The sequence below is a fragment of the Rhinolophus hipposideros genome (assembly GCF_964194185.1).
Source record: "Rhinolophus hipposideros genome assembly, chromosome: 18".
NCBI lineage: Eukaryota > Metazoa > Chordata > Mammalia > Chiroptera > Rhinolophidae > Rhinolophus > Rhinolophus hipposideros.
In genome coordinates, this window is record NC_138064.1 from 47,466,230 (window position 1) to 47,485,559 (window position 19,330).

Here is a 19,330-nt window from a genome sequence, read left to right on the forward strand (position 1 = left end):
ACTACCTTCCTTTCTTTTGAACAAGTCAATGTTTTATTATTTACAGAACTTCTAAATTCTACAAGACTTTTTCTTTTACCAATAGTATACTTCTCACTGCAATAAGGATTTTACAAAAAAAGTTTTAGTAAAAAGTATGCATTCATAAGGAAATAATTAAATTCTTAGTTTCTGCCTAGTGATTAAAGACTCCCTAAACAAATGGAATTTTAAAACACTTAAATCTTCAGTCATTGTATATTAAATGCTTGACACTACCCACTCACTCAGTCTAAATGAAAAAATTAATAACAGATTCAAAAGAATGCCATTCTTTAATAAAAATGTTCATTTTTTTTAAATGGCTAATGCATGTGTTTTCAAATACTTTTGAAGAATAATATAATGGTAACTCCTGCATTAACAAAAACAAAGAAAATTGGCAAATTTTTGTTTTCTTCTTTGTGAATCTCCAGCTCCCCATTTCAGGCACTCAAGTCCTAACTCTAATAAGCAGAAAAACAAAGAGGAGGCAGTGGCCCGATTTCATGAGAGTTCTTTAAGGCTGACAAAGCCCATGCAATTATTAGGATCAAGAGAAAAGCAAATTAATGAAGCCTCAAGTTTTATGTGTAAGCAGGAGAGTAGCAACCATCAGTTGGTGTTTTTAATATTTATAGTCAAGGGAACACTAATTCTTTCAGGTAATGACCGTCTGCCTTAAGCAGACATGCTAAGCCAAGATCACACTGTCTTTACTCCACCCATGCTCCACTCTCACTGAAAAATGTCAGTTACATAGTGCATGCATTTATTTATTTATTTTACAAGAGAACTTCATCTGTAAACTTTCTTGACCAACATTAACTTGGCACCAACTCATCAGTTAATTAACTGTTAACAGATTATTCTAGATATGACTGTTACACAGATATTTTATCTTCCTGTTAATTAGTAATTATGCACTGGCAAGAAAAACAGTGTTTCTTTCCAATTATCCCAGAACTCAGTGATTATTTAAACTTGGCTAATTAGCATTAAAGGGCTGTACATCTTCTGGGCAAATTGTGTTTGATAATCCCTATTAAAATATACATGGTGGTTGTTGACTTGTAACAAGAAAAAAAGTGGCAGTTCAAAGGGTATTAGATACAGAATGAGGCAAATGGGGGCCCATTAAAATTTCCCCAACTGCTTTAATGAGAATGCCGAGGGTCATTTCTGCCTAGCTTACCATCTGTTTGGCTTCTGGCATGTGTCTCTGGTGTGAAGGGAGTGTCCTGAAGTTCATTTGACTTATCACAATGTAATCCAGGAGTCCGAAGCAATTTTAGTCATTTATAAAGTGTCACATTAAAATCAGAAGCTTACACATGTGGAACGAAAAACTTTTATGTATAAAAATGATGCCACATAACGGAAAATGTCCTGACATTTTTAAAACAAGTAGTCAGTGCTTAATGAGAACCTTTTTGAAATATGGAATATGAACTCTAGTATCGGCTTTCTACTTACCCAAAGGTTGTGAAGATTGAAAAATAACTACTTTTGAGGTTGCATCCCTTGAAGCACACATTTGAAAAACTAGATTTGCATTAGGGCAGTCAATGGCTTCTCAGACAGGACACAAAAGTAATAACCATAAAAGAAAAAATTGATAAATTAGAGTTCATCAAAATTTAAAGCATCAATGCATAACAGGAGCCCATTGAGAAAAAGAACAGGCAAGCCATGAATGGGAAAATATATTCACAAAACATACATCTGATAATGGACTGGTACCTAAAACTCCTATAACTCAATAACAAAAAGGCAACTCAACTTCTCAAAATAGGCATAAGATTTGAACAGACATTTGACAAAAGTGGCCAATAAGTACATGAAAAGGTGCTCAACATCATTAGTCAGCTGGGGAATACATATTAAAAACAAATTAGATACCACCAAATACCACCAAAATGGCTAAAATTAAAAACACAGATAACACAAATGTACATGAAGATGCAGAGCAATTGCAACTCTAACAGTATATTGGTGAGAAGGTAAAAAGGCACAACCATTTTGGGAAAAGGTCTGGCGGCTTCTTATAAATAAGTGCAGCAATGCAACTACAAAGTATTTACCCAATAAAAATGAAAACATATAGTGTTGACCCTTGAACAACACGGGTTTGAACTGTGTGTGTCCACTTACACGTGGACTTTTTCATGAACGACCTGTACTGTTTTTGATCCACGGTTGGGTGTCCGCAGATGCGGAATTCTGACTGTATGCAGTGATCTACACTGTTTTATATAGGGGACTGGAGAATCTGTGGATTTTGGTATCCACGGGGGTCCTGGAACCAATCCTTCATAGATACCAGGGGACAAGTAAGTGTTTGGAGAATCAAAAGTTACACATGGATATTAGACTGTGCAGGGGTCAGTGCCCTGCATTGTTCAAGGAATAATGGTATTCACAAAGAGATTTATACAAGTATGTTCAGCTTAGTCATGATGGACTATTCCTTAAAGTGGTGCTTCCCAAATTGTCGCGTGCAAAACTAGTTCTGAGAGATGTAAACAGATGTTGTTTTGAAAAACAGAACTCCATGCTAACATAAATTTCTGAAAGAAAGCCTATTAAATGTTATAGTGTCAGATAGGTAGTAAACTTGTTGGGGTTATCTCTTTGTGAGGTGTGTAAATGTCTAATCACTATGTTGTTTTGTACACCTGAAACAAATAATACAAAATAATAAATAAAAATAAATTATTCTTCAAAAAATTTTCATGATGTCAAAAAGTATATTAGATTTACAACTCAACAATAAAAAGACTGATAATCCAATTTTAAAAATGAGTAAAGACCTTGAACATCCATTTCTCCAAAGATATACAAATGACCGATAAACACATAAAAACAGAGGGGGGAGGGGGCGGGGTGAAAGGGAGGGGAAGAAAGCAACAGTACTGACAAGAATGTGGAGAAATTGGGACCTCACATATTGCTGCTGGGACTGTAAAATCAAGCAGTTACTATAGAAAACAGTTTGGCAGTTCCTCAAAAAATTAAACATAGAATTACCATATGATCCAGTAATTCCAGTCCCAGGGGAGGTATACACCCTCCGAAATTTAAAAGATATTTTCACACAAGAAACTTGTACATGAATGTTCATAGGAATGTTATTCATAATAGCCCAAAATGTCAACCCAAATGTCTATCAACAGATGAAATGGTAAATAAAATATGGACTATCTATCGCACGGACTGCCATTCAGCCATAAATAAGAATAAAGTACTTCATTCTTCAACATGCTTCAATATAGATGAACCTTAAAAACATGTTCAGTAAAAGAAGCCAATTACAAAAAGCCATATATTATATGATTTCATTTATATAAAACGAATCCAATCCAGAATAGGTAAATCCATAGAGACAGAATGTAGATTAATGGTTGCCAGGGGATAAGAGGTTGGGGGGGACTTGGTACGGACTGCTAATATGTATGGGGTTCTTTCTGGGGTGATGAAAATGTTTTCGAATTAATGGTGGTGGTTGAAGAACACAGTAAATATACTAAGAATCACTGAACTGTACACTTTAAAATAAGTTTTATGTTATTTGAACTATATTTCAAAAAGACAAACAAAAAAAGCATATTAAAGACTCTAAGAATATGTACGGTTTAACCAGCATATTCCAAGCTCTTTTATATCACAATATTCTTTTTCTATGTAAGACCTATTAACATATCATGAGACACAATGTTTGCAAAAAGCAGTGTGGGAAAAGCTGCTGTTACCACAATATTTTCAAATTCATCTATGATGTGGCTAATATCAGTTCCTTGTTGAAAAAGAGACAAGAGAGAAAAGGAGGCAGCCTAGGTGCCTGAAAGATAAACTTCATCAACCTCACAATGATTCCAGAGCTGCCCATTTGTCCCATTCTCTAGAAACAGAAAGCCAAACCCCAGTTGAGGTCTTCTTTTATTAGTAACAGATTTCTCTCCATTTTTGCTATTATTATTATAAATGCTATCAGATTATATAAGTTAAAAGTCAGGTTTAAAAAGAATCTTCTTATAATGCAAATAATTATTTTTAAAAGAAAACAATTAAGGATAAACAAAACATCTCCCCAGAACATGATCTTTGATAGCTCCATTTATTTTACTTTTAACTTGCTATTCGCTAGAGTTCATGTGGAGAGGCAACTTTCTGAAAGAGAAGCAGAAATAACATAATTAACTAGACAATAACAACACATGGATGTGATGTATGAAATCATGTAGGAAGAACGGCAGGAGGGGAGCTCAGTCTGAACTTTTACCAAAATATTAACAATTTTTGTTCTTCTGTTGTCTAAAATGGCAACTCCCACACTACCAAGTATCTTTCCATTCAGACATGCAGAGTCCTGAAAACAATAATTTAGTTGTGTACTTGCCTCAGAAAGCAGCCTACATGTCCATTAGGCTCCATGCAAAACTCAGCAACAGAGGGTTGAATATAAACAACAGAACACAAGACAAGAGTGGAAACAGAACCAGCATTTGGTTCTGTTTCCACTCTTGTCTTGTGTTCTGTTGTTCGTGGACTCCTACAGCCATTTTCAAATTCACATCTTACATCCAGAGCTATTTTCTAGGCAATGTCAAGAATCTACTCTCACTTTTTTTTTAACCTTTCAAAGATAATTATCACAATTATTTTTAGGAAGTAATAAACATTATAAAATAGTTTTAAGTTGTTTTTAGATTTAACTGCCAGGAAAGCAGCAGCCAATTTTAACCAAGAATATTTATAAATCAATTACTATGAACATGAAACATAAACTCATTTATCATTATCTACACACCCCAAAGGACTGGAAAACCTCAAGAGTAAGCCACATTACAAGCAAAATGACAGCTAGAGTCAATCTTTGAAGTTTATTCCCTTAAGCATATACTTCAATCTTGTCTCCTGTTAAAAGGAACAGTCTGGCATACTCTGAAAAGTGTCTCTCTTATAGAAAACAGTATTGCTTATCAGCAAAAACCCATGCTCCAGTCTGACTCAAAGATGTTTTTTTTTTTTTAATTATTATTTAAGAAACAGAGAGAAAAGTATTCTCAGTTCTGCTTTTACCTAGTGACGGATAAGACTTCATTTACAGAAAATTATTTTCCAGAATTCTTCTTAAAAACTTTGGCATATGAGAAAATACCCCACGTAATGACTTATTTGGAGCTCAATCCTTGGGACAATTTTTTTTTTTAATAACAGAAATGAGGTTACATTTGTCTCTTCAAAAATAATTTTTTTAACACTAACAGGCAACGGTTTAACAAAATAATTTCAAAAATCATAACTTATATAGCATAGTGGCAACATCCATTACAATCTGCTCTAAAAATAAGGCGTTTTTATTTATGAGCAACCTGTTTACTGTGATTCTGAGAACATAGATTTGAGCAGGAATGAGGAAAAGAAAGGAACTAGAAGAACTCTTCCTTTGGGATGCATTTTTAAAGTACCTACAGTGGTTTCTGGGCACAAATTTTATCAGGGCTAAATTCCTCTATCTAGAATGGAATAACCAGAGAAAATTGACACATAAATTACTAAGGTGCTATGAAATGGATGAATCTTATATGGATAGTGAGGGAGAGAGAGAGAAAGTTTGGGGGGTGGGAAGGGCGGGAGGGTTGCCTAATGTAAAGAAAACAAGTGGCAATTACTTTTTAACAAACATTTACCATTTTCAATTATATGATTAATGTGTTGCAGTCAAAGCAAGGGATTAAACGATATACCCCCAAATCTTCCTTAATGATCTCATTTGATGTAAACTTAAAAAACATTCCCAAGAAATTAGAGTCATCATTTTTAAAAAGATATCAGAGATGAAATAAGAATGTAACATCGTGCATCATTAAGGCATCAACCTGCCCTAAGACATGAGGCTGGATTAAACCGTCTCTTGTTTTTCCCATCCTCTTAATTCTATAGAAGGCACTTAGTTGCTCTCCTATCTGAAGGCATTGGGGTCTGCCACCTCCAGGGGAGAAAGAGACACAGTGGTGAGCAGGATAATAAATTTCCCCAGGATCTCTGATGATAAAATTTACTATGTTTGGATAGTTTTGAATGTAAGTACAGATGTTTAGATTTATATGTACTACATAGATTCACAAATACCTTCAAACTTAAAGACAATAATAGACAATAATAGTCTCTCGCATCCATACCTGTACACTTGTGCACATACATGCACTTACTAATGTCAACTCTGGTAGTAAAACACCCTATGAATCCTCAAAGATTTTCATTGTTTTATTCATTCAATATTTATTGAGCACTTATTATGTGCCATGAGAGTGAAGGAAACTAGACCATCTATTGTCCTTAAAGAGGGATACAGGTTTTTAAATAAGTAAATTCAATAGATTGTTAGAGATGGCTGTTGGAGGTCAGAGAAGAGAGTAAAGCGTGGAGGAGGGAGTAGAGAGCTCCATGTAGGTAGGGACCAGGGTGGAGCAGAGAGGAGCAAGCATAGGGCTCAGTAGAGGAGGTGAGTCAGAACTGAGGCCCTAAAGATGGCAGGATGTCTGCCCAGCAGACAGACCCAGGAGGAATTCCAAGCACTAAGAAAAACCAAGGGCATAGAGGTCTAAAGCAGCTGGAATTGTGGAAGTGGGTGTGGCTTATTATGATTAGTGTAGAGGAGCAGCTAGTGTATGTGGTGGGTGGAGGGGACCGAAGGGAACATAAGGAGGCTGAAAAGAGATAAGAGAGGGGGACAGGTGGGGAAACAGCAGACAGGGCCCTGTCCTCACGGTTCTTTAGGCTGCAATAGAAACTAACTTAAGCTGGCTTGAACTGTAAGGGGAGCTTAATGAGAGGCTACACGGACAGGTTTGAATTATGGCTTTGCAACACCCTACGTGTGGCCTTGGACAAATTACTTATCCTCTCTGTGCTTCAGGTTCTTTTATCTACAGAATGAGGATAATTATAGCAGGATTTTTGTTAGGATCAAAAGAGTTAATACCTGCAAACACACCTGGCACATAGAAAGTGCCTGATAAATGTTAGCTATTTTTATTTTTGTTTCTTAGAACCAAGAATATCTGAGCCTGATGGGAATAAAGCTTCAATAAGAGCCTGGCACCTCAGGCAGCATTCTGTCTCTCTCCTTCTTCTCTCCCTGTAGGACATTCCTCTGATCCACTGAGGACAGGGGCTGCCCAGAGCCCCAAATGTTTACATGTGCTGTGACCCAGCTCTTCCTGAGCTGGACTGGGATTGATAAGTCTCGGTTCCAAATTCCTGTACAAGTAAATTAGATGGACTCAGTGGGGCTTATCTATCTCACGGTCGAAACTAAGGCCAAAAGGTTAGAGTGAAAACATGCCACAGTGGCCTATCTCCCTTGAATGGCAAGAAGGAGGGCAGAGGAGTAATTCCTGTTGATTTCTAAGTTTAACCATTTTCAGGTCTGAGCCATAGAAAGGACTAAGCAATTGGATCTTCAGAGGCTTTAGAGTCACTGGTGAATATTTAAGGAATTTGGTAGTTCCCTTGCTCTGCATCCTCCTTAAACATTTTTTTCCCCAATTTCCTCAGCCCTAACTCCTTTTAAGAATCTGGGAACTGCCAAATGTCCACACACTAAATAAAATGTGGTACATCCATAATGGACTATTATTTAGCTATAGAAAGGAACCAAGTCCTGATACCTGCTACAGCATGGATGAACCTTGAAATCATTATGCTAAGTGAAAGAAGCCAGACACAAAAGGCCACATATTATATGATATTATTTACATGAAATGTCCAAAATAGGCAAATCCATAGAAAGTAGATTAGTGGCTGTCAGGGACTGAGGGGAGAGGAATTAGGGAGTATGGAGGTTCTTTTGGACCTGATGAAATGTTCTGGAATTAGATGGTACTGTTGCACAACCTTGTGAACATACTGGAATGTACTGGAAATCACTAAAATGTATACTTTAAAATGGTAAATGTTATGGTACGTGAACGGTATTTTTTAAAGGATCTGAGAACTGAATGTGATGTCATCTGATTGTAGTCCTCATGCTTTCATCAAGCTGAGATAGGCCACTCTCGCTCAGCCTAAGCATTGCTCCGTCACCCATAAGTTGGGCCAGGGGCTGAACCAGGCTCTACCCAAGACCCATTTCAGCTCTACATTCCTTGGGCAAGAAACTGGGCACATTCGCCCCCTCCAATTTAGAATCAAACTCCCTCTTTCAAACCTCTGCCACTTGAACCATCTTCTCATTTTGCTTCCCCTTTCAAAGAAAGAATTCTCACTTCTGAGTCTTTATATAATACCTACTAGGAGCATTTAGGCTAGGCACTTGAACAGATTATTTAACCCACCAAACAACTCTGTGAACTAGGCACCATTGTTAATTAGCATCCTCATTTTACAAATGCAGACACTGAGGCTGGGGAAGGAAAGTATGTGGCCCAGGTTTTCATGAAGCCTGAGCTGCCTGACTCCAGAGGTCCTATAAGGAATCGCTGCATTGATCTGCCTTCTTCCACTAACTCCTCCACTTGGCCCGAATCTCATGTCCCGCAACATGAGCTTTAGCAATTTGTTGACTGATTAATTCAACAGCTTTATATTCATCATGCCCACTACACTAGTAAGTTATTCTTTTCAAGTTAGTTATTTAGGAATCGGGAAATATCCCTGAATTATTTGACATATGTCTAACACAACTGAGATAACACTATTACTTAATGAAGATAATGCCGGCATACCCAAACGAAAAACCACCAAATTTAGGTTAAATCCCTGTAAATAGGAAAACTATGTAAATTTCATCTGTTGTCCCCTATGCTCCTTGTACTTACCACTGACTAACTTGTTCAATTAACCTAGAGTCTTCCTGTTAGAGATCCTTTATCCTACCCAATAAAAGGTCATGCTTTTGAATCCCTCCATATGTTTACAATTCCTCAAGTATGTTACAAAGCATTTCTTTGTAAAGAGACAGACAAAACAATTTAACAAGATCATTCTGAGTAATTTAGCTTAATTTAGGCTAGTAAATACATACCACTACTATACAGGACCCTATAATAAAGTTGCTAGTGGCTGCCCCCTCTTTATTAAGCCCTATTATTAAGCCCAGATATTAAGCCCTAAATATGTGCATGCATTCATATCAGAACTGTGTGTCTCTTAGTGAAACAGGACACCTAAGACCTAACTGCAACTCATGCCCAGGGAGGTGGGAATCCTGACGATAATTAGCAAAGTTGTAAAAGATTCTATGTAGTTTTAATGTGAACGATAACCAAAAGGGTAGCTTAAATGGACCCTATATTTTTATTTTTAATGACAATTTTTAAAAATAGTGAAAGAAAATCTTGTATCCTGACAATGAAATAGTAACATACAATCTTAATCTACTGGTAACTTTTTATTAACTATTGACCAATATAAGATTTAGCAAAATTTGAAGTCTTTTTAAAAACATTTAAATAATTTGTTTTGTAAATATATCCCTATTCATCTCAAGTTAGAGTATCAAATCACATTGAAAAGAAAATCAGATCAAGTCCAAAAATTCTAATACTATGTTTTAAATGTAATATTGAAAATATTACATTTTTATGTTAGTCCCTTAATCTCCATTTAAAATATGACATGATTGACTGGATGTTTAAGGAAAAAGATAAAAAAGAAAAATGTCTTGGATCTGTTCACAATAGTTTCCCCCAAAACTTGGATTTCATCAAATCTTGCCATTTTAAGAGTTCTACAACTTAAATAATTAGATCTAGGATGTCTAATTATTACAGAAAAAATAAATGAAATATATAGGAAATTACAAAGGGTTAAGCGAAAAACTGTTAAAATGGATGATGTATTAGCTGAGCAAAATTATCAAGGAATTGCAAAGCCCAAAAGTTTAATTTATGTAAGGTCTAACAATTTCAAGTGTGACTGCTACCAATCAGACCTACAAATGCAATTCTCAGGTTTTAGAGCCAGAACACAAAAATTGTAGTAAAAATACTTTTACAGGCAGAATATTAAATATTGAGTCAAATGCATTTCAGCCTCTGGAAAAGGAACAGCTTTGTATGAAAAGATATTCAAATAGCCCTTTATTGAGCAACCACAATGAGCCTTGAAGATTTACATGATTAAACTGGAATTCAATGCCAAAGACAAGAGGGAAAGATTCTTTTCTGGGATGCACAAAGAGATATCCATAATTGAACATCACACTTCCCTAGGGCAGCATGTTTTCTTACACTGACAAGCAGAATGAGGTATTGCAAATCACACATTGCTGGCATACAGTCATCTATTGCACAGCTCTTGTTTTCATGCATTTCTGACTATTAGGCATCTGTCTATATTTGGTTAGTGAGGCATGCATTTTAAATAATTCTGGTTTTGCATAAAAGGCTGTAGATATGTTAGTGCAATTACATTTATACAACAGTATGTTAAGAATAATTATGGCTTTATTTCGGCTGGTCATACGCACATTTTATATTCAAAGGAGTGGCTATAACTTTAGTGCAATTGATACAATTAAAATTAACTCTAAGTGGAAAAAACTTTCAGAAGTAACTTTTTTAGACTCAACTTTATGCTTTACTTTGCCTTATTTGTCACACACTAATATTTGTCACACACTAGTAAACACACTAATATCACACACTACTAACCCTATGATATGTTGGGAAAATGCCAAACATGTCACGTTTACTTAACACTCTGTCAAAGTCAGAGCCTAATGATAGATTACGTATTCAATAACTCTTTGTCTTGGATCAAAGAATGCCACATTAATTCAGCTCGATCCTACTATAACTGTTCAACTACGAGAGAGCAGCAGTTCTTTTACATTTTACCTTCTATAATAGTTTCCTCTACTTTCTCACCTGCTCCCTAATCAAATTACGTCTTTTCATTTTGTTCCTAAGTTGTAAAGAACATGTTAAATTTAAATCAAATACCAAAACAATTAATGTGCTTTTGTTCCAAAAAGTAACCATTTATCTAAAAGGGCATTTTACGTCCTGCTTTCTATTCAAAAACATTATTTCTGAGGATTAACTCTACTTAACAATATTCAGGTATATTACTAAATTTTGTTTTAAGGTAATTTACCACTATCACATCAAGGCACATAAAATTATTTGGCCTGAGTATCTTGTTATGAAAGTCAAACTACCATCAGCGAGCTTCACTTTCAGAAGCCTCTTTAGACCCTCAACCCAGTAATATAGGATTGATAGCAATGGGAAGATATTTGCAATTTAAGATAGTCAAAATATACATTCTAATTCAAGTGAAACTGCCTTTTTACAGCTTTCAAAGTCACCACGGAAAATGTCTTCAAGTATAGGTATCTTAAATAATTTCTAGCAATTTCATTCTTAGATTTTTTTGTTTGGCTTACTAGCTAAAGTCTGAGGCAATATGATACATGCATTTTATATGTTCTTTCAAAATGTGTTTACAACATACTATGGATGATATTTAATGATTTTTCTCATTTAAAGCCTCCATTTTGGCAAATGATACTTTATTTAGTCAACTCCTCTCAAATAACCTGTATCTATAAACCCATATTAATTCCACCTGAGAACAATTTTTTGTCCCTTCTCCTGCCCCCCCCCCCCCGACCCCCAATGAAAGTACATAGAAGTCCTGGACTGAGAAAATCAGCTGTTTTGGTTATCAAGATTTATCACTTTGGAATACCTAGTTTTATTGTTTTCTATGTGCTAAGGGCTTTACATAAATCACCTCCTTTAATCCTCAAGACTACTCACCAACCTATGAAGCACGTGCCATTAAACTACATCACCATTTCATAGATGAGGAAATTAAACTTAGGAAGTTAAGCAACTTGGCTCAGGCACATAGCTACAAAAGGCTGGGGACTGGACCTGCAAGCAGGTCTGTATGATTCCACGGCCAAACTCTTACCCTCCATGTACCACTCTTTCTTGTTGCTGAAACCAGCCTGCCTTGGACTCCTCGCATGCCCTGTCATACCAGAACCTTTCACCACATAATAGTCTTGCTGAGTCCACTCCTGGACACTACAGTTTGTTCTCCATTCAGACCCCGGTGGGATCTCTTTAAAATGAAAAACTGTTCAAGTCACTGCTCAGCCTAAAAGTCTCAATGGCTTCCCCTTGGCAAGATCCTGAAAGGTCTGGCCTTGGTCTCCTACCCAGTTTTCTCACTTTCCCTCTTGATGCCAGATCCAGCCACTCCAAGTTTTTTCAATTCCTATAACAGGCCAGGCTCTTCTCACCCTGAGACCTTTGTATCTACCGCACCCTCCATCTGGTATGCTGTGTCCCAATTTCCATAGACCTTTAGCTAAGTAATTTCTACTCATCCTTTAATCTCAGCTCAACACCACTTCCTCAGGAAAGCCTTTCCTAACTACAACCCATTTTACTCCAGACTAGATCTAGTTTCTCTGTCATACCCTTTCCCAGCACTGGGTACTTCTCCTAGCTAGTCCTTAGCAAGATTTACTGTTATGTATTTCTATGGTCATTTAAATCCTCGCCCACTTAATTAATGGAGACGAGTGGTTCTCAAACTTTAGTGTATATCAAAATCACCTGGAGTGCTTATTCCAAAGTGATCACTGGGTCCCACCCCCACAGTATCTGATTCACTACGTAAAGCCTGGAACTCGGTACTTACAAGTTCCCAGGGATGCTCATGCTGCTGGGCCCTGGATGAATCCAGTACAGTGGTCTCAACCCTGGATAAATGTTATACTAGAATCACCTGGAGAGCTTTAGCAATTACCAATGCTCAAGCCCCACTCCCACAGGTTTTGATTTAATTAGGTTAAGGTAGAACCCAGGACATCTTATGCCAAATATTACATTCTTATACTAAAAACCAGTTGTTTATCTAAGATTCACATTTAACCGGCTGTCTTGTAAATTTTCATTTGTTAAATCTGGCAACCCCACCTATTGGTCCCGTTGTAACTTAAGAGATAGTATGCCATATATATTATTTACATATATATACACGATTGCAAGCTGACCTTTCACCTCTGCAGAGCACAAAAAGAGTGGGACTACAAAAAGTGGGATTTTTAGACCTAAGGGGAATTTTTTTTTTAATTTATTTATTTATTTATTAGTTTCAGGTGTACAAAACAAGGTAATACTTAGACGTTCATCATTTATATCCCTCATACTGTGAACCCCCCTCCCCCATCCACTATCCCTTCGACCTCACACTGAACCATCACATTATATATATAAAATTATAGTTGGCATTCATTAATGTTTAGCTTCTGGTGTACAATGCCATGATCTGGAATCCACAGTATCCCTGAGGTGGTCTCCCAAATAGGACGCATGTCCATCGGATACCCAACAAAATCTTTACATTATAGAATACCTTCCCCAAATTAATTTTCAAAAAAACCCTGAGGCCATCTTGTGGTTACCAGCTGCTTCCAAATCCCTTCACCTTTCCCCTTATCCCCAACCCCCTCCCACACACCCATCTAACCACTCTCGTTTTTTCTCTGCATCCCCAAAACTGTCTCTGATTAGTTCGGGAATTTTTTTCTTAAGGATTAGACCTTACGAGTTTAAAATAGGGCAAATTGTCCTATCGAATAATTTAACACGATGATTAAATAACTTCCAGGTTCCTTTAAGCTCTGAAACCTCATCTTGGGCCCGCAGGGTGACAGTGCAGCATCAACATTATTGCTCTGACATCAACCAGCGAGTCACCTGGGCAGAGCTACTGCTAGGACTAGACACAAAGGAGGTACCCTCTCCTGTATCAAAAGTAGTAAAAATTAGTTATTTAATAAATACCCCAGAAAAATAAAATGTTGAACACATGGCCACCTTTGATAATGCAATTCTACCCTTCTCACATCAGTGGAGGAAGTCCTCTGCCACTTCCCAATTTTAGAGAAAGATCAGTGATTTCATGTCTTACATCAACTAAAATATTAAATTTGTGTTTTTGGTGCTTAAAAGTGCCTACTTCATTCCCGTTTGACATGTTTACCGCGTGATGGGTAAAGCAGAGATTTCCAAATTGAGAATCCTTTGGGATCAGTGGCCATCATTTAGCCTTCTATCTCTCCACACAGGTAACCTGCCATGTCTCTGATTTAAGAACAAAGACTCCACGTAAGTGTCGTAAATACTAAATCACATTCTCTTAGCAATACTCATAAAAGTCAATCATTCAAACAATTATTACTATCTGCAGCTTGTATTGAATGCTTACTTGCCAAACTTCACATGACACTTTTCACCTACTCCAGGATTTTACGAACTGTCTATAAAAAGAGGATACTGAATAATCTCATGGGCATCAGAGTGAATTCCAATTCCAGCTACCTAAATGACGGAACAGAGAAATGTACTGGAACTCAGAGGATCAAGTGTGACAGTAGCAGGAGATGGGGAGGGACCCAGACCATCACATCAAGCTCAAGGTTGGCTATGCATCTACATGACTTACTTCAATTCACCCAACTTCAAGCAAATACACAAAAATCACTCCAAATTATTTTCTGTGAAATAATGAATTTCTAATCCTTGTTAAACAGATATTTCAAAAAAAGAAAAGACCTATAACTGTATAGAATATTGGCAATTATTGATTTCTTATCTCAGGTAGCTTACCAAATCCGAAAGCATTGGAGCCTCCAATGCTCTGTGAAGCCTGAACACTTGTAGATGTGTACAGTCCTGTCACCAGCAAGCCATCAAAAAAGGTGCTTGTTGAAATTGTCACTGAAATACACAAGGAAGAAAGAAAAGAAACTTCAATTAATACAATCAGAATAATGATTCTAACATGTTAGATATTGTCAAAACAATTTTTACTCAGACTAACAAATCATTCTTATACCACCGATGGTTAGTGTTTTCTTAATACGTATTACAAATTACAGAGGAGCAAAAAGAAGCTCAGAACTCCAACGTCTGTAATTGCTGGTCCCAAATTTAGTACCTCAGTCCTATCTTTCTGCATTCATTTGCTCTTTCCCTAGCTATGTGCAAAATCATCTGAAAATAATGCAGTACTGAATAGCTCGGTTCCCCACCTCCACCACCACCCCCGAAGGCACTCAAAGGCATCGCTGGAGTTTTGGCATTGTGATGAAACACTTTTTTTTCCAAGTATTCCATACTGTGGGAAACCAATCTTACAATGGCTGAAAGAAGAACAGTAAGATGCACTGTATTTCTTATTGTGAGTCTACATTTCATAGATGAGTCCCCTGAAGTTTTTTTGACAAAAGCAGACTAATTTGCATGAAGACAGTCAGCCCTTTCCCTTTTGAGAACAAGAAAAGAAGACCACTGCATGCTTTAAGTTTCAGAACAAAGTCTACAAGAGGACTCCAAATGGTTTCATAACCAGAAAATCAGGATGTTCCTGGGAAGAAAAGGGTCAAGTTAAATGTATCTATCTGTATGCTACTCAGGTTTGGCTTCTTAAAATTTCATCTTGCTCACCACCCTCAAAATTGATCTTCATTTGCTCCTTTACGCAATATTTTCTCCTGCATTGGTTTTATGAGATCAAGATGATGCCATTTGTGGGAAGCCGCTGGGCGAAGGTGGTATTATTTTGGCAGTGCACAGTACAAAGCTATCATCAGGCTTGGTGGCAGTAAGGACCAGTCATATTAACTTTGATGAGAATGTTTAAATTAAACTCCAGGAAATCTAGTGAGTAGAACTGAATAGTCTGAAACATCCATATTAGAAAGTATAAATACGACACATATATCATTAGAATACCCTGACATCATGCTACCTCCAAAATGCCGTTAGATGTTGGAGTAAATCGTCTTCACATCCTTTAATATAATAACTGATACTTTATGTGCTGGCATGTAAACTACATGGAAACCACTCAGCGGGGCACTGAGCTAAGAAGTTAACATGTATCATCTCATTTCATTATCAAAACATCTCTATAAAGGGAGTACTGTTGTTATTCCCAGGATACAAATGAGGAATCTGTGGAACGGAACAATTAAGAACCTTGTCCAAAACCATCTGATATCATCTAAAAAATTTGACGTGGGTAACCTGGCTTTTCTTCCGTTTTCTCTCTGCTCCCCCCAAATCCCAACGTAACAAAGTGGCCATGGCCAAACCCTCATTTAATAACAACCTCTTTCCCAGGTTACTCACGTGTATGAGGAGTCTTTGAAGAAAAGGAAAGTGAGAGCTGCAGAAGGCAATATCACTGTTATTAGAGAAGAGAAGGGCCCGGGGGTGGCCAGAAGGTGAATCCCAAGACATGGAGCATGAAGCCCTAGGCGAGGTAAGAGATGAGATCTGCGCACTGGGCACTCATCTGCCGCTACCTGTTCTTGAGCAAAACCACTTCATGCCTCAGAGCCAAAATGTCCTCATCCAGAGAATCACACTCTAGTCACGAGTCCCCCATTTTGTTTACCCCCGAGTTCCATAATTGGTTCTACTGATGCCTCCATCCTTTGGTTCAAGTGAGCTCATGTCGACGAAGGTAAAAAGAGCTTAAACTGCTCTGTGCCCCCACCCAGTGGGGTTTAGAATTAAGCTACTGCCTGTTGAGCTGACTATCCTGAGCACTGGGCTCTACGGTCATCCTTCACTGCAAATCAGATCCAACCCGCAGTGTCTCACTACGGACCCATGGGACCCTTACTTTACCCACTTCCTCTCCATCTGCTCCACTCCAGTCCAGTAAGATGGCAGCAGTCTTGATTTAATGCACAAACACAGTCCCTGTGGACTCCTCTCCATTCCTCACTACTTCTACTCTGGTTTCTAATTCCAAGATTCCAAAAAGTTAAGGGTTTTATGGATTTCAGAGTGAGGCAAACCTGAATGTGAGTTTCACTTCTCTCTACTTCTGATCTGCGTCAGATCCTCATTTACTAAGGGGGTTAATAATACTATCGCATTACTGTAAGAATTAAAAGAAATACATCTATCACCTCTCTATCAATGTATTTACCTCCTTAACACACTATCATGAATATGGTGACTAATCAAGAAAAGTTCGTTCCCTTTCCCTGCCCTCTCTGACCTTGAAGCTTTGTCTCTCTCCTCCCTTCCTGAGAACTGGAGTCCTGTACAGCTCTCACGGAATCTCCCTCACTAGATGCCTGCGCGTATCCACTCACTGGACTACCCACATCTGAGTCTCGCTGCCTGCCAGGACTCTCCATCTACCTCCCCACCCACTACTTCATTTCTGACCACAGTCCACACCAAGTCTGAGCTGTGACCGCAGCGGGCCCACGACAAGTCGTATCTCCAGCTTGTTATTAATTTGCCCTCCTGTCTGCTCAGTGTTAATTTTAAACAGGGGCAAAACATTCTTGGAGAAAGGGCTGAGAAAAAGAAACATGCGTGGCAGCTCTTGGTCTTTCCCGAGTCTCTCAATTCTAGTCTCAAACTGTTATTTTCCTCACACCAAAACAAAACCCCTGTCCCATCTACCATGACAACTGATAAATTCAATTTACCGATAGCTTTACATATCTAGTGATGTTTCAGTCCCTTAGAGATGTGCACATAGGAAGAAGCCTGCATGACTTGTGTTTGGGTACTGAGCACGACCAAGGTCTGCTGTGCCCCTTAGATGTCCATCCAGGCTGCTAATCCCTTGCCAGACCGCCCCTCTCATCTGCCACCCAGTGCCTCTCCAGACCCAGAGGACGCAGCAAATTCTGATCTTAACTCCTCCACACACCATGGTGCCTGCTTTGAATCAGTTCTCTTCTTTACACAGATTCTTGGGTGCTGAAGCAGCTAGGTCTAGCGAAAACACCTCAGGAATAAGAGGACTGCACTTTATTCCTAATATTATTCATTTTAATAACATTAATTCCTAATATTATTATGTCAGATAGGGCAAACTTTTCTCTGTGCTTGGTTTTGTTCCTAGTAGTGATGTGAATATCTATTATTTGGTAACCTCGTGGCCAGGTGGTCAGGTGTGAGAAACAATTTCTGAACATTGAGTGTCTTAGAAAAAAATGTAATTACTAAGAAAAACACCTATTAATCTTAGAGTCTCTTGGTTTTAAATACCATCTATAAGCTGACTATTGCCAAATTTCTATCCTCAGTCTAGGTTTCTTTGTGTCTCTCTTTACATATACTCCAGATATACAGCAAGCTGCTCTCCCACATCTCCACATGGCTGTCCAAGAGGCATCTCAACCTCAGCACCACCAAACCTGAACACCCACCCCACACCTCAAACCTGCTCCTGCTGAGGCCTTCCTCAGCTCAGTTGATGGTGGCACCATATTCCCTGCTGCTCAGGATAAAAACCTGAGACTACTTGGAATCACCTTCTCCCATAACCTGAATCTAGGGAATCAGTAAATCCTGTTGGCTCTGCCTTCAGATCATATCCAGAACCCGACCACTTACTGCCTTGTTTCTCCTATGGATTGTTTCCTTAGACATTGGTCTGGGTTCCTGGTTCTACCCTCCTCTCACTACAGTCTATTCTCAGTGAACAAGTCAGAGGAATTCTTTTAAAATATACACCAGATCATGTCGCTCCTCTGATTACAACTTTCCAATGCTCTAAGTCAAAGTCTTTACACCAGCTACGAGGTCCTATGTGATCTGCCTCCATTCCCTCTCTGTTCTCATCTCCTTCTGCTCGTTCCCTGGCTCGTTCCACTCCAGCCACACTAGCCTCTGTGCTGTTGCTCAGATACACCACGTCTTTGCATTAGCGCTTTTCTCTGTCTTGGAGCCTCTTCCTTCACATACCTGAAAAGCCAATTGCCTCACCTCTTTCAAGTGTTATAAATAGTTCAAACTTCTCTCAATGAAGCCTGCCTTAACCACACTGTTTAGAATTGCAAACAGCCCCCATCTCCCTGCCACTATAATCCCCACATTCCAAAATCTCATACTTGGTTCTACTTTCTCCCTCTTTTTTTTTAAATAATTATCACCTTGTAACACATTATAATACTGTTATATTTTTTGTTTTTATGTTTATTGTCGTCCTCATTCTTTAGAATGTAAACTCCATCAACCCAGGTATCTTAAGTGTTTTTGTTCAATAATATATCTCAAGTGTCTGGAACAATTCCTAACACTTTGGGATGTTCAATAAACATTTATTGAAGTATATATTAAGGAATAATTCATTCACACAAAAGAGGTGTGAAGGGTATCTTCAACTGGTTTCCAGAGGAAAAGTATGTTGTTTATATGTCAGATGACTCCCACTTGGAAAAGCCACATGGAAAGAAAAGAAGACAGAAAAGTTGGCTATTTATATATTTAAAATGTTTTCCAGAGTGCAAGACAAA

At 38.0% G+C, this 19,330-nt stretch overlaps 1 protein-coding gene across 3 annotated transcripts in view; it reads right to left on the reverse strand.

The window, feature by feature from the left end:
- RELN (reelin) overlaps positions 1-19,330 on the reverse strand; it is a 518,204-nt gene that overhangs the window by 429,607 nt on the left and 69,267 nt on the right. For all 3 annotated transcript variants that reach the window (XM_081080324.1, XM_081080323.1, XM_081080322.1), the window contains exon 2: positions 14,661-14,771. In XM_081080324.1, coding sequence (XP_080936450.1) covers positions 14,661-14,771 — 111 coding nt within the window. The remainder of the gene's footprint in view (positions 1-14,660; positions 14,772-19,330) is intronic.